General features: G+C 40.0%; 3 protein-coding genes and 1 non-coding gene across 4 annotated transcripts; 2 read left to right on the top strand and 2 right to left on the bottom strand.

The window, feature by feature from the left end:
- Positions 1-1,486: 1,486 nt before the first annotated feature.
- chmp5a (charged multivesicular body protein 5a) lies at positions 1,487-7,364 on the top strand. Its single transcript, XM_075482243.1, has 8 exons — positions 1,487-1,665; positions 2,015-2,119; positions 2,206-2,252; positions 4,485-4,578; positions 5,350-5,421; positions 6,034-6,142; positions 6,284-6,399; positions 6,896-7,364. The coding sequence occupies exons 1-8, from the start codon at positions 1,597-1,599 to the stop codon at positions 6,944-6,946; spliced, it is 663 nt and encodes a 220-aa protein (XP_075338358.1). The 5' UTR covers positions 1,487-1,596; the 3' UTR covers positions 6,947-7,364.
- Positions 7,365-8,175: 811 nt separating this feature from the next.
- On the bottom strand, positions 8,176-8,267 carry trnar-ucu (transfer RNA arginine (anticodon UCU)). Its single transcript is given in 2 exon segments — positions 8,176-8,211; positions 8,231-8,267. It is a non-coding gene; the product is annotated as a tRNA-Arg (tRNA).
- Positions 8,268-8,592: 325 nt separating this feature from the next.
- bag1 (BCL2 associated athanogene 1) lies at positions 8,593-11,547 on the top strand. Its single transcript, XM_075483088.1, has 7 exons — positions 8,593-8,707; positions 9,438-9,566; positions 9,665-9,747; positions 9,824-9,937; positions 10,022-10,129; positions 10,224-10,286; positions 10,375-11,547. Exons 1-7 carry the CDS (start codon positions 8,671-8,673, stop codon positions 10,462-10,464), a joined length of 624 nt encoding a protein of 207 aa, XP_075339203.1. The 5' UTR covers positions 8,593-8,670; the 3' UTR covers positions 10,465-11,547.
- myl12.2 (myosin, light chain 12, genome duplicate 2) lies at positions 11,469-14,447 on the bottom strand. Its single transcript, XM_075483090.1, has 4 exons — positions 14,347-14,447; positions 12,700-12,908; positions 12,369-12,530; positions 11,469-12,091 (listed from the first exon to the last, which is right to left on the bottom strand). The coding sequence occupies exons 2-4, from the start codon at positions 12,881-12,883 to the stop codon at positions 11,919-11,921; spliced, it is 519 nt and encodes a 172-aa protein (XP_075339205.1). The 5' UTR covers positions 12,884-12,908; positions 14,347-14,447; the 3' UTR covers positions 11,469-11,918.
- Between the last annotated feature and the right edge of the window lie 447 nt (positions 14,448-14,894).

Here is a 14,894-nt window from a genome sequence, read left to right as displayed (position 1 = left end):
TAGTTTGTTCCACAATTGCTGAATGAGATTCAGGTCTGCACTGTAGTTGGGTCACTCCACAATGATAGTTAATAGTTACCGTTAACCACGCTGACTTTATGTTTTGAATACTTTCCATGTTTGACGGTGCGCTGATGTTTTCTTTTCATAATTTTATCATAGTTCCCACCAAGATCACCCTTTTAAATCAGAATAATTCCAGTCTCAAAGCAGACACTACAACAAACACCGTATGAGACAGATCACTATGGACATCATTAAGAAAAACTCCATTTCTCCAAGAGAGACATACAAAAATTGGTCTTCAATAGCTTTCTCAGAGGCTCACCAGAACAAAGGCTATTTTTGTGTACTTTTCTTTTGTTTGGTGGAAGAAAAGAGCTCAGCCCTAAGGTCACCATCCTCATGGTCAAGTCTTATAATGAGAATGTGATGCTTTGGGATTATTGTTATTATCATTATTATTATTGTTATTATTATTCTGTTTTGTGTCCCAGGCAGTGGGACTAGGCAACCTTGTTGAAGTAGGACTACATTAAAACTCTGTGAGGGAAACATCCTGCCTGCTGCAAAATTTAGCCTTGGGCAGCATGGCACCCTCCAAGACAGCAATGATCCAAAACATGCAGTCAATGTGATCAAAAGAAAGCAATATTAACATTTTGGAGTGATCCAGCCATGCTCTATGGAAGGAACTTAAGCTCATAAATGAAAGCAATGAAGCCTTCATGCCCAAAATATACTGCATGAAGATTTCTGCTGAAGAGAAATGCACTGAAATCCCAGTAGAGATATGCAAACAGCCTGTTCGATTGTCGTGATGGCAAATAAATGCTTTACCACTAACAACTGGGAAAGATATTAATTAAATTTAAGCCAATAAACTGTGAGAAAGAACAATCTTGTGTCATAGCTTCACCTAAGACAGAGAAAAACTATTAATCAACTCAATTAAGGCAATAAATGAAAACTGGCATGAGTGTGAATAATTGTGGACTGAAGCATATGTTAGGTAGGTCCACTTCCACTTTAAATCATACACTAATGCAACTGATGCAAGATAATACAAAAATATTATACATGTATACATCAGTGAGCAGAAACACGAATTGGCATGAAAACCCTTTCAATTCTATGAACATTTCTGTACTTAAGTGGGGTTTTGAATTTAAGAACTTTGCTTTTAGTATTTTCATCCTGTTGTATTGATAGATTTAAGAAAGTTAAATCACTTGGCGTATTTTGTGTAATATATACTATGAAACTCGAATATGAAAGTGTTCGTAGAGAGCCAGACTTGTCACAATCCCGATTTAAACCTACATTTTATGCCAACTCATCTGCAGAGGAGGAGTAACAAAGACCTATGGGGACAAAGGTTTCTTCAGAGAGTTGCAGTACCTCTCTACGCCACTGCGTGGCAGCAGCGCAATCAGTCACTCATTGGTCGTAAGCGTTTACGCCAACCAATCAGATGATTTTGCGTGCGAACCGTTACTTCCGGGTGATTTCAATACATAGATTTTTTTTACGTTTGATGCTTTTTGTAAATTATAAGAAAAGCTACAAGCTTCGAGGCTGTAAAGTGTTTTGAAAATGAACAGAATATTCGGACGAGGGAAACCCAAAGCGCCTCCACCAAATCTGTCGGACTGTATCGGCACAGTGAGTACTGTCAGACGGAGATGTTTTGTTGTTTATGACTACATTATGCGACCTAACGGTGCTGTTACCAAGCTAGCATGGCCACAAAAGGGTAGTCAAAACAGCAAAGCGGTCCTAACTAGCTCACAGACATCTGCTAATTCACACTAATGCAATCTAACACTAACACGGGCTGTCCTTTAACACCCGTTACAGCCTGAATGTGGAAGAGTGATGGGTTTGTTCACCATAATTGTTTGATAAGCTTTTACCTCACTCTTACCTCTAGTGCACACATATCCACACACACGCTGCGTTTGGTCCGCCAGGACGCTGGGAATCATTACCTCTAATTGATTTCCTCTCTCAGGTGGATGCCAGGTCAGAGTCCATTGAAAAGAAAATTGGCAGGCTTGATGCTGAACTTTTGAAGTACAAGGATCAGCTGAAAAAGATGAGAGATGGGCCCTCGAAGGTAGGACATGAAATGTTGCAATTATTTCGAAGATTACAGGACAAATGTAACAAAGAACAACGTTTTCTTTTCATTTTGAAATGCAGAACATGGTGAAACAGAAGGCGATGAGAGTCCTAAAGCAGAAGAGAATGTGAGTCCTGTGCATGGCAGTAATACATATGTTTTTACTCGGATATGAGTGCTACACTGCGTGTACAATCATCAGGCACATTATTATCCTGACCGTGCTCCTCTAGTTCCTTTGCACTTTTTACATTTCACACCGTAACAGCCTCAGCCCTCTTAGACAAGCTTTCTTGTCATTTTTTAATAGTCTTCAGGAATAGTTCTCCAGGCTTTTTGAAGGACATCCCAAGGCTCTTCTTTGGATGTTGGCTGCCTTTTGTTCCGTCCTCTGTCAGGATGATCCCACACTGCTTCAGTAATGTTGAGGTCCAGGCTCTCAGGAAGAGTCATCCCTCCATGGACCTGTTGTCTTATTAGTTGCATTCACTCTGGACAAGCTAATTGCTTTCAATTTTAACCCAATAATTTTCCTTTCACTCGAAGGTATGGGCACACCTGCCTTTTCAGTGGATAGTCCGTCCATACTTTTGACCGGTACTTCTAAATGAATCCTGATTAATGCAGTTTGCCTAATAGTTTGAAGATGACTGATATACTTTATATCTGCAAGACTGATACTACTGACCATTTAACACAGATTTAGTGGGATGCTGTTAGCAGATAAGTATGAAGATTCTGGGTTAGAGAGGAGCTGTATGTGATGATAATATGCTCGTTTCAAACCAGGATTTTCAGTCAGACAGCACTTCCGAGTTTTTTTAATTATTTATTTTTTAATCCTCACCGTATAAATCTCTTACAAAAGACGATGCGTTCTCACATTGGCATTAAATAGGTAGTCGGTTATCAAGGTTGACTGTTAACCTAAGCCCTACATACAGTGCACAGTGAAAATGAGTACACCCCTGTTGAAAAGTAACATTTTGAACAATATTTTAATACACACACAAGTTATTCCCAAAACGTGCATTGAGTAAGTTTAATACAACATCTGTTCAGCTTACAACAGAAAAAGAAAGGTCAATAATATAACTTAAATGACATATTTGTCCATTTTTGTGAAATTATGCTGGTGCAAAAGTGAGTACACCCCTATGTTAAACTCCCTGAGAATGGGCCGTGTTGGCCCGAAATGTCATGAAATGAAAAGGCATTAAAAGGGAGGTCATCGTTGTGCGTTTCATCCTTGCCTTACATTGAAATTTTACATTTTGAGTCTGCACCAGGCTAAAAGAGACGTGTGTGAGATTTGACTGAAATCCTATGGAGAGTATCATGATCTGCTTCAGTAGTCACAGTACATGTTGACAAGCATGTTTCTTTTGGTGAAATTCAGCTTCCTACTGTTGATGGCATCCATACAGCCCCAAACCATGTCACTCCCACTACTATGCTTGACTTTAAGCATGGGGCACTTTTCTTTGTACAAATCACTTTTTACCACCACACAGGCTTGACACCATCTAAAGCAAATTTGTTCATCTTGGTGTCATCAGATCACAGGACATGGTTCCAGCAATCCATATCCTTAGTTTGTTTGTCTCTGATGAGACAATGATAAACAAATTTGCTTTCGATGGTGTCAAGCATGTGTGGTGGTAAAAAGTGATTTGTACAAAGAAAAGTGCCCCATGCTTAAAGTCAAGCATAGTAGTGGGAGTGACATGGTTTGGGGCTGTATGGATGCCATCAACAGTAGGAAGCTGAATTTCACCAAAAGAAACATGCTTGTCAACATGTACTGTGACTACTGAAGCAGATCATGATACTCTCCATAGGATTTCAGTCAAATCTCACACACGTCTCTTTTAGCCTGGTGCAGACTCAAAATGTAAAATTTCAATGTAAGTCAAGGATGAAACGCACAACGATGACCTCCCTTTTAATGCCTTTTCATTTCATGACATTTCGGGCCAACACGGCCCATTCTCAGGGAGTTTAACATAGGGGTGTACTCACTTTTGCACCAGCATAATTTCACAAAAATGGACAAATATGTCATTTAAGTTATATTATTGACCTTTCTTTTCTGTTGTAAGCTGAACAGATGTTGTATTAAACTTACTCTATGCACGTTTTGGGAATAACTTGTGTGTGTATTAAAATATTGTTCAAAATGTTACTTTTCAACAGGGGTGTACTCATTTTCACTGTGCACTGTATATACTAATACAAGTACCAGCCTCACCAGTCCAGCATTGGTAGACCTCAGATAAGAACTGAACTTGAAACTGAGAAAGATCATGTGTAAAATACATGTTTCAAAAGCATCTGAATTGTTTTTTTTTTTCCACAGGTATGAAGGTCAAAGGGAGCAGCTGGCTCAGCAGTCATTTAACATGGAGCAGGCAAACTACACAATCCAGACCTTAAAGGACACAAAAACAACGGTAAGAGCTTGATGAAAAGGCTGCACGGCTCTGGTTTCTGCTGGGTTTCTTTTCTGCTTTTCATTGTTCCAAACATGCGTTATTAGATTAGTGAAGTACTGACATTCACGAGCCATAATTATATTTTGTTCTATCTTCTGATCATTTGTTGGTAAAATCACACCCTGGCGGCGTTGAGATCTGGCACCTGAACAACGAAGCAGCTTCAACATGCCCAGCATATCTTTTAGCTTCTGGCTTAACAAATCCAAACAGTCGGGATCCAGCTGAGTGCTATCACAACAATGGTTATCAACTCGCTAAGTCAACTCAGGTTTTATGACCCTGGATATGAGTTTGCTCACGTAAAATGGACCTGTGTTGGCACCACATGACATATCAAAGACAGATCTGGAGCTAAAAGTTTGTAAGCAATTTGAAGAGGACAGCCAGAAAACCGCAGGAAAACTTTGAAAGTTGGTGGATTTTGACGGAGACGGTAGCCGTCGTGATCACGATGTCCTTTTTTACAAAAGTTGTCATTTTCTCTGATCCAGAGGTAAAGCTTTTACGTGCACTTACCTCAAACTTAACTCGATCCAGAGCGGTTGCCACGGTGACACACTTTTGGAGCTCTACAGAGTTGAAGCTGAAGTCACCTTGTTTAAATTATTTATCCCGCTTCATAGTACAGGCCTCTGGTCGGCACTCGCAGAGCTGTCAGCATGTGTCTTTCTTGTATAAGCTGCCAGTGAATAAAAACACTTTCTTCGTCCTGTTTTCTGTTCACAGGTGGAGGCCATGAAGATTGGTGCAAAGGAAATGAAAAGGGCTTACAAGGACGTCAAACTCGATCAGATTGACGTACGTCTTTTAGAAGCCGTTTCTTTTTCCTCCATTTCTCTTGTTTAAATCGTGTCTTGTGGAAAAAATGACCGTTTTGTTTTTTCACTTACATTGTCTTCAACATCTCTCTGCTTTTTACCTTTAAATCGATACAACCGGCGGGTTGGCAAGCATATAAAAACCAGCAGGCAGCAGAGATCGTGGTCAAACAGGATATCAGGAAAACATGCAGAAACAAACACACAGCTGGAGAGCTGAACAAACACTTTAAAGCAATCCCGTCCTGCGTCTAAGTGGAGAACAGGAGTCTGGAAATGTTCAAAATTTTCCGACCCTTGAGACAGTGCGTGTGTGTAAAAACTACACCGTGTTACGGGGGTTAAGGGGCACAGCTGTACACATGTACGATTGGGAATTGGGAGGACATGAGATGAATGCATTAGACGGGTGACCGAGCACAGACTGAAAGACTGGCAACATGTGGGTAGAAGGAGTGATGCAAGAAACGAACACACGATTCAGAGCTCAACTGCAACAGTTTTGTCACAATCACAATCCTTCCTCGACAGCTTAATGTTGGTCAGGAGAGGCCAGACACTAATGGTGAACATGTGTATTTTGGATTTCAAGGACTTACAGGACCAGCTGGAGGACATGATGGAAGAAGCCAGCGAGGTGCAGGACGCGCTGAGCCGCAATTACGGCACTCCAGAGATCGATGAGGAAGATCTTGAAGCAGGCGAGTGTGACTTTTTGAGAGCAGGGCACATTAAAGATGACCGACGAGATAAAGATTTGAACCAGACCAGAACTACTAATAAAGGCATTCTTAGTTTGTTCGAGACCCCCCCCCAAACTCAAGGAGTAATTGTGGTTTCAGAGCTGGATGCGCTGGGTGATGAGCTTCTGCTGGACGATGACAGCTCCTACTTGGACGAGGCCTCGGCCGCCCCGTCTATCCCTGAGGGAATCCCCAGTGACAGCAAAACAAACAAGGTAACGGACTGCGGATCACAATGCTCAGTGTAACTGATGGGAGTGGAGAGGCATGGACAATCGCACAAGTCAGTCGATAAGAGGCAATCGTGTGTTTGGGGTTTGCCTCAAAGTTTCAGGCAGGCACTTGTTTGCATTTATCTCGTTATCATATGAAAGTGAAAATAACTTTTTTTTTTTATTAGAAGCCTGAAATGCCTGAAATGGGCTGGGATTATGTATTTATGCATTGATGGGAATGACAACCACAAATAAATTGGGTCATTTACATTCTCCTCCTCGGTGGATGCTTAATGGTTCTCTCAGTTAACGCACATCATTCCTCCTGTTGGACAAATACTAAATTCAGGATCTGTGTTTTTCTTTTCTGATGTCAGAACTTTCCTTCCTGCGTTGTAACTAAAACTGTAAAAAAGTTAGTAGTGAACTGTTTACAGTCCTGCCGTCTGACATGAACGATGACACATGCCGACAGCTGTGTTTTCTTTCTTTTCAGGATGGCGTCTTGGTAGACGAGTTCGGCCTGCCACAGATTCCCGCCACATAAAAAGGGATTTCATCAACAGAACTGCACTTCAACTGAAAACACTTTTCTATGTAGAGTAACATTTATAAACGCAGGAACCATTTGACCTGAGAACACTACAGTTTTCAAGCTGCCCTGGTGTCGGGTTGTGTATTGTTACTACTTTCGTGCTAGCATGTGGCCTTGTAACATACCCAGCCTCTTTTTTTTTTTTTCAAACACTAGTCCCCTTATTTTCAGCCTGTCGTACTCACCAACTTGTCAGTGTCACCCGTCAGTGTTAGTATTAATTTATTTGTGCATTTTTACTTGTCTTGTGTGTCGTTTAGTCATCGCCATTTTGTTTGAGTTCTCAGAAGTGGAGACGCTTCCCACTCGATCTGTTTATCTGCAGGGGGTACTTGAAATAATGCAAAATAAATGATGTGTTTTAACTTAACCTTGAGTTGCCTAATTATAGATCAGAAGGTCGTTCTTCTTTGTTTTGTGGGGTTTTGTCTCTTCCTCTTGTCTCCTGATTTAGTTTTTCTGTATCTTTGAACTGTTGTGAACTGAACTCTCCACAAGGACTTTTTATTATCAGCGTCTTTGCATGACATTCTTTGCTTCAAAAAAGACCCTCTGTGCCCAAGCGCAACCCTATTTCCCTATTTTCTTAACATCTGAATTAAACAACACTTACTTTTATGGTTACACATTATGATTCTAGTTTATAGTGACTCACAACAGCAAATGTTGGCATCACAGTTAGCTGGCAATAATTTAGCAACAATATAAGGCACTTTCTAAACAAGGAAAAAAACAAGTGAAAGAAATTGGAAGGATATAAAGTATAAAGTGGTAAAAAAAAATGTATGGACTATTGTAAAAACTGGAGCAAACTTTGTACTTTACCTTGATTTATTTACATAAAAGTTACTTTTTTTTTAAAGATTGTATTTATTATCTACACATTATTTTATAAGTTTCTCATATCGATGAATAACATTAAATAGTCGGTTCAATAATAATTTATTGCGGAGTGGAATTACGCTATAAATATCCACCATTTTATTTTAAATTGTATTTTATCCCAGGGATGTTGAACTTTATTTTATCAAGAATATCGTTTTGGTATTCTGTCCATTATCATTTGGTCACTTTTACTTAGAGGAGTCTACTTTGAAAAGTTCTCGATGACCATTGGTTTACATAATATCGCATGATGTGAACATTCTTGAAATAACTTTTCTGTGTTCCTCTCAAAAGACCGACTCTGGTGGGACTCGAACCCACAACCTTTGAATCACTTCATATGTATTTGTCTAGAAGTCCAATGCGCTATCCATTGCGCCACAGAGCCAGGTGCCGTGTAATATTCACTAAAGCATTTTTAAAAATTTCCCTGAAGGACTTCACTTTTCATATTTCCAAGGAGCTTTCGATGACAGCAAAAGTAGGTCCAAGCTCGGTTTTGAAAGCAGGAAGATTGAACTGTACAATTTATTTATTTATTTATTTTGCTTAAGTACATTATGCAAGATTGCAGGTGTGACCCATTTTTACGCATCTATTTTAATTGTCTTCACGTGTCTTGTCAAACACATGCCGGTAGTATAATAATAATAAAAACCAACAATGAAAAAATACAAACGAAATAAATAAATAAAAGAAGTCTTTCCGGTGTTTACCGGAAGTAGTTAGCATTTAACAACAGTTAGCTGTGTGTTTTATGTTTCGACTACAGACGAACGTTAAAAGGCATCATGTCAGTCCAAACGATAACTGTGACAGTCGCATACGGTAATATAAGTTTGCGTTATAATTATTAGAAAGTATAGGGAGAAAAGTTAGTTTATAAACCGTCGAATATAGCTTGGAAATGTTCGGCTAATGTAGCTCTCACCTAACACCAACCCTTGAGCTCAAACTTTTGTCTTTTGAATTCGATTTATTACGATAACCTTTTAGATCCTGAGCAGAAAGTCTCCCTTCACTGTATATTCTTCTGGCAGACTTAATTTGACTGTCATTTATACCTGCATTTGTAGAAATGTTTGTATATATATATTTGATTGGCCTCGTTGTGTGGTCATCATTCAAATCTTTTTGTTAATTTCTATCTTTTTAGTTGATTTTTCTTCTTTTACTCTTGAGGTTTAGCGATGATATTATCCAATGGCTCGCAAACAAAACTTGAATTTACCACCAGCAAGGTTGTTTCGCGATTAAAAAGATCACATGCGAAAATGTACAGTCTCAGTTCACATATATAATTGGATCTATTTTGATTAAGAATCATATCCAGTTTCAAGTTTCCGAATTTTTTTTTTCATTGATATGTAATTCAAAAGGGGATCAATTACATTTCATTCCGTTATGTTTGTTTCTAAGGGGTTTCAATGCGATTCAAGAAAAATCCCACTACCAATGTTTAATAGTTACCAGAAGCAGAGGTGCTCATACTAATGCATTTCTGGCGTTTTGTCTGGATATATACATTTATTGGCATCTCTTAAATTTCTCCTGTCAGGGTCAGCTAAGCACAGCATCACACTAACAAGCCAAGATGATGGAAAGGCACCCACTGTTAAAGAACTTTCAGAAGCCCTCTGTCAAGCTACCGGTGTCCCACCCCCCTCGCAGAAACTCATCTTTAAAGGTAGACTGTTGGCCTTTTTCCCCCTCGCACTTCCATGTCAGCCTGAATGTCCTCACATAATGAGTTATAAACTTGTCGTTCTCCTCCTGGCATTTCAGGGAAGTCGCTGAAGGACATGGAGGAGAGTCTCTCCAGCTATGGAATAAAGCAGGGCTGCAAACTCATGATGATTGGAAAGCGGGTAAAGCCTCTACATATGCTTAGTCTTAGTGCAAGTCTGTATAAGTTATGAGATACTGACAATATTTTACAAACAGAACAGTCCAGAGGAAGAGGCTGAACTGAGGAAGCTAAAAGAAATTGAGCAAACAGTGGAGCAGACGGCTAAGAAGCTGGAGAAAGTAGATGGGGAGTTAACCGGACTTAAGAATGTAAGCTGCCAATTAAAGCTAATTAAATACTTGATGGAAATTGTCTCCATTACATTTGTGCTTACGTTGTGTTTCTCTTCACAGGGCTTCCTGGCTAAAGACCTCCAGGCAGAGGCGTTGACTAAACTAGACCACAGAGTGAAAATAGCAGCTGAGCAGTTCATGAAGATCCTGGAGCAGATAGATGCCATGGTAATCGGTTTTGGTTTTTCCCTTTCATATTTGAGCTTGTATTTTATTCCCGTGTCTTATATGACAAACACGAGACCTGCTTCTCTTTTAACAGACTCTCCCAGAAAATTTTAATGACTGCAAAACGAAGAAAAAGGGACTAGTAAAGACAGTGCAGGTTTGCCTGTTTAGTAACATAACTGACATGCTTTAATTGAAAATAAGAAAGAATGATAACGATATCCGCCTTTGTTTTATTTCCACAGGATTTCCTTGCCCAGTGTGACAGGATCGAGGCTTGCATATCAGACCACCAATCTAAGATTCAGTCGAAAAACCTGGCTCTGGCAGAGTAATCAAGTCTCCGATAATCTTTGCTGTATGTTGCTCCGTGAGCAATACCATAGTGTACAGAAAGCTTCAAAGTGTGAAGCAGATCCTGCTTTATTTATTGTTGGTGTGATGTGAAGGGGAGAACCCTCATAACAATGGATCCTGTGATAAGATGGACGCTGCTTATCAGCATCAATGCTGGGTACGTTGTAGAGATTCCCTGGGCCAAAGTAAGATGAGAAGCAATGTCTGACGCAATATCATCACAGTCAGTCTTGAGAAATGATCAGAGGTGTTTTGAAATTCTGTAAAACCCATTCAAAATATTCAAACTTAGTGCTGAATAGGAGCGCTAATGTCAAAGAAAACTTTGTGTTAGAAAAATATTTGGGTGCATTTTCCTGTCATTTTGCAACAAATTCAGCGTGCATCATGTGGCCAAAACTGTATGGAAACCCGAACGAAAGAGAAATGAATTACACTCTTTTGCGATGTGCTCCTGTGGTGAGGAAACAACTGTTTCAAAGATGGATTTTAAAACAAACAAACGCATGATATACTGCACTGGATGCGTTGTGTCATGCAGGCTACATAAACACGGACAACCATGTAACAATCTGGCTTCAATGCCAAGGCTATTATATTAAAACGAGACCAAAAAAAACTCACAAATGTGGAAAAACATTGTCATTGACTTCAGAACGGAATCACTAAGGTCTCCTTTCCTGTTTGTCACGATTGCCATTGGGAACTTTGGGTCAGGTTCACTCACACCAATCTGGGAACATTTTTAAAAGGGTACCATCGTGTGCAGCATGATGGTTGGTTATGTTGGCACAAGAAAATAATTCTTGCTCATTCCACACAAAAAAAAAAAAAGCCCCAAAAATACAATTGTAGTCCATATACTTTTGGCCATACAGTCCAAAAGTGTTCTACATTTAAGAATCCTCAACAAACCACCAGCACCTTTAGTTGAATCTATTGTCTTACCCTGTTTAATTATGCCAATTGAGACTTGTATGAAGTGTGGAATTGTAATTGCTTCATCAGACTGACACATATCCATTATCCTTTGTTTGGAATAAACCTTTCTGAAAAATGAATAGAGGACTGGTGATTCATCTCAGAACATAATTTAATCTGGAAGGTTTTAGGTTTTCTACAAAACACGACTGAGACACCTTGTAGAAGTTTATTTCCAGTTTTCTCCATGAGAGTCGTTTAATACTAGCTTACACAGACCCTGTCGTGGTATCGTCACATGTGCAAATTAAGCTTTGAAAAGTAGGATTGAAGGGAGACCGAGAGGTCAAACAAGCAGCTTAAACAAATTGCCTTCAGCAGGTTATTTAACAGTGACGCTTCTTCGTGAGCCAAACTACAGCATACAGTTGATCTAAACTGAATGGAAACGCACCATTACAAGATGCACATGAAGTACAGAATTAACCTCGTGCGCTTAACGCCTCCAGCACTAATCATCCTTGTCCTTTGCACCGTGTTTTAGAATACGCGTGAATGCTACATAGTTGAAGTTGCCCTTCTTGTCAATGGGCGCCTCGCGGAAGAGCTCGTCAACCTCTTCATCTGTAAACCTGTCACCCATTGTAGTCAGCAGCTCTCGCAGGAACTCTTCCTGAATCACACCTGTGGGGACAAAAACGTACTTTAATCTTACGAGCGCAAGGAAGGGAACGCTAACATGAAGAAGAAGCGACAAAAAAACAACACGACTGCGACAAGTTAAATTAGCGTTGGAGGGTTTAACTTTTTTTTTTAAAGATATTTGAAACTCATCTCTCGACGCAGACAAACGCTTCCCTTGACAGTACAAGATCTGAAGACACGTTGACGTATGGCAGCTGCAGATTCATAACCACCTAAAAGCTTCACAGTCGTTGATGGAAAGAAAACTTCTACTCGCCTGTCCCCTCTTCGTCAAAACAGGCAAAAGCGTTACGGATCACATCCTCGGGATCTGTGCCGTTCAGCTTCTCGCCAAACATGGTTAGAAACATGGTGAAGTTGATCGGGCCTGGCGCTTCGTTCATCATGACCTCCAGGTACTCATCTGTGGGGTTCTTGCCTGGGAAATGGAAGAAGGTCAGAGAGTTGCTTTAACCCGTGCTCCATGTTTAGAGCACACTGAAAGACTCTGGCCTCCATTTCCTTATTCTGACGTTCCAATTATATAGCACGTGCACTATATTCACATCCTACCAATTTCTAAATACGTAGGAATATATTCAGTGTACCTAATGAGGCAAGCATATCGTGAAGATCTTCTTTGTCAATAAAGCCATCTCTGTTTTGGTCGATCATATTGAAAGCCTCCTTGAACTCCTGGATTTGAGACTGATCAAACATGGCGAACACGTTGGAGGTGGCGCGCTGCGGACGCTTCTTGGTGTTCTTCCCCTTGGCCCGTTTGCTTGACATGTTGGCGGCCGATAGATCCTCTCTCCTGTAATGCAGATGATGTAGATGTCAACGTGGAATGAGCAACAAAATGTTCAAATTGCAGTGGTATTTACCTCGCATGGAATAAGTTATTATAGTGTGACCAAACAGTACAGTAACAGACTGAATATCAGTTTAAAAGCAGTTATTGCAGCTGAGCTGCAATGGGGTTCAGGCTATTTACTGAAAAATAAGGGAAAGGAAATTTTGTAGATTAATGCAGTGCAATACTGTCACCTGTCTTCACATGTGCAGGCCAGATATAGGTTAAGTCATTTTCATATCTTTGTAGAGGTCATAAGGAGGTGCGACAGACCTTGTAAATGCCTGAAACAGCTCGCAAAATGGCAGTAGACCAATTCTTTCTGTACAGCTAGGTGGTTTGGTCATTTGGACGATAAAAGCACTGATCGCAACAAATAATGACCATCATTAGACGTTTCTGTTGATAAACGTGGATATCCTGTGAAGATAAGAGAAGTTTAAGGACTGCTCACACTGTAGCACCGTGTTAGATATTTCTGTTTCGATTCAAATGACCCGACCCTTTGACCTAGTTGCAGTGTGAAACAATGACAAAGATGTATGATCTGAAACACTAAACTGCTGAGAAATATTGTCGGTTTCCCTCCGCCCCCCATACACAAAGGTGACAGTGAGAGAACAAAACAACGTACGAAACTTTGCATATAATGCTGAGAGCTTAATGGCCTAAATGTTGATGAAATGTACAGAGGATCATGCATTTTTTGGGATTCTTTTGGGAATTGTTGGTTACACTTTACCGTCACATGATCTGGCAACACTGTGCAGTGGGATGACAGTGTTTGAGATGGTGGCCATCCCCAACTTGACCACTGCATGTCAGTGATTGTTACACACTTTGAATTTGGACCGATGTGTTATGAGATGGTCCAGCTAAATGACTAGATAGGTATCAGGTTTTCTGTTCAATGACAAACTGCACATAAAAGAATCAAACCTAATCAAGTTGACATAACACCGACTTATATCACTACATAATCTTTACTTAACAAACAAGAAACACAACTACGTTACCTCCCATTTTCCAGTTAAAGTTATTCTGTGGGCAAGTGTATTGAATGGTTTCCTCTGTCTACCCTGTCACACATTTACCTACAACAACTAATTAAAGATAATGCCACCACATCTGCGCTGTAAAATATCTCTGAAGATTGAGCGCCTGTGTACACCAAGGTAAACTGCAAACTATGCAACACTGCGAACCGCATAAAAGCCCACACAATGTTATCGAAACGTTTCATTCATCACCGCTGGCTCCTCGATCCTGACCTACATAACTGGCTGACATCACTAGCTGTGGCGTACAAACCGAGATGAATTAACGGTAAAATACAATTAGCTTCCTCAAATGGTGTAGCCTCAGGGCAAGCTCGACAGATGATGAATACATAACCCACCTCAGATAAAAAAAAAAAGTTGAAGCTACAGCCAAAAGGATGCAGACACAGCTATCAGCACCTCCACAGGCTGATGACCAACCATCAATGTTTTATTTCCTGTTTCCGAATTTGACCAATCAGAGCGCAGCTGGAAGGAACCAACTGTCCAGAATATTCCATAATGTCAATGTGCGTCTTGCTCTTTTTGTGCTTATTTTACACGAAATGCCACTGATCTTATTTGATGGCCTGAGAAGAAAATGCTTGATTTTATCAGTTTAACAATTACAAGGACAGACGCGCTTTAATAATGAATATATCTGCATACAACAAATGCTTTAGTGAACATCTTTTAACACTAGGTGGCAGCAACAACCAACGTGTTTCAACACTCGGGCCAAAGCTTCCACTAGGACTTATTTTGATGAGTAATTTCTGCACAGCAAGATGAGTGCATGTTAATTGCAAACGACCGAAATGTAAGTTAAAAAAAATAAAAAAAATAAATAGAAGGCTGTTTTCACATTTGGCTTGATCTCTACCATTAGATTGGAGGACCAAATCTC

The sequence above is a fragment of the Odontesthes bonariensis genome, chromosome 14, assembly GCF_027942865.1.
Source record: "Odontesthes bonariensis isolate fOdoBon6 chromosome 14, fOdoBon6.hap1, whole genome shotgun sequence".
In the NCBI taxonomy this organism is placed as follows: domain Eukaryota; kingdom Metazoa; phylum Chordata; class Actinopteri; order Atheriniformes; family Atherinopsidae; genus Odontesthes; species Odontesthes bonariensis.
This window is presented reverse-complemented; position numbering and strand designations above follow the sequence as displayed.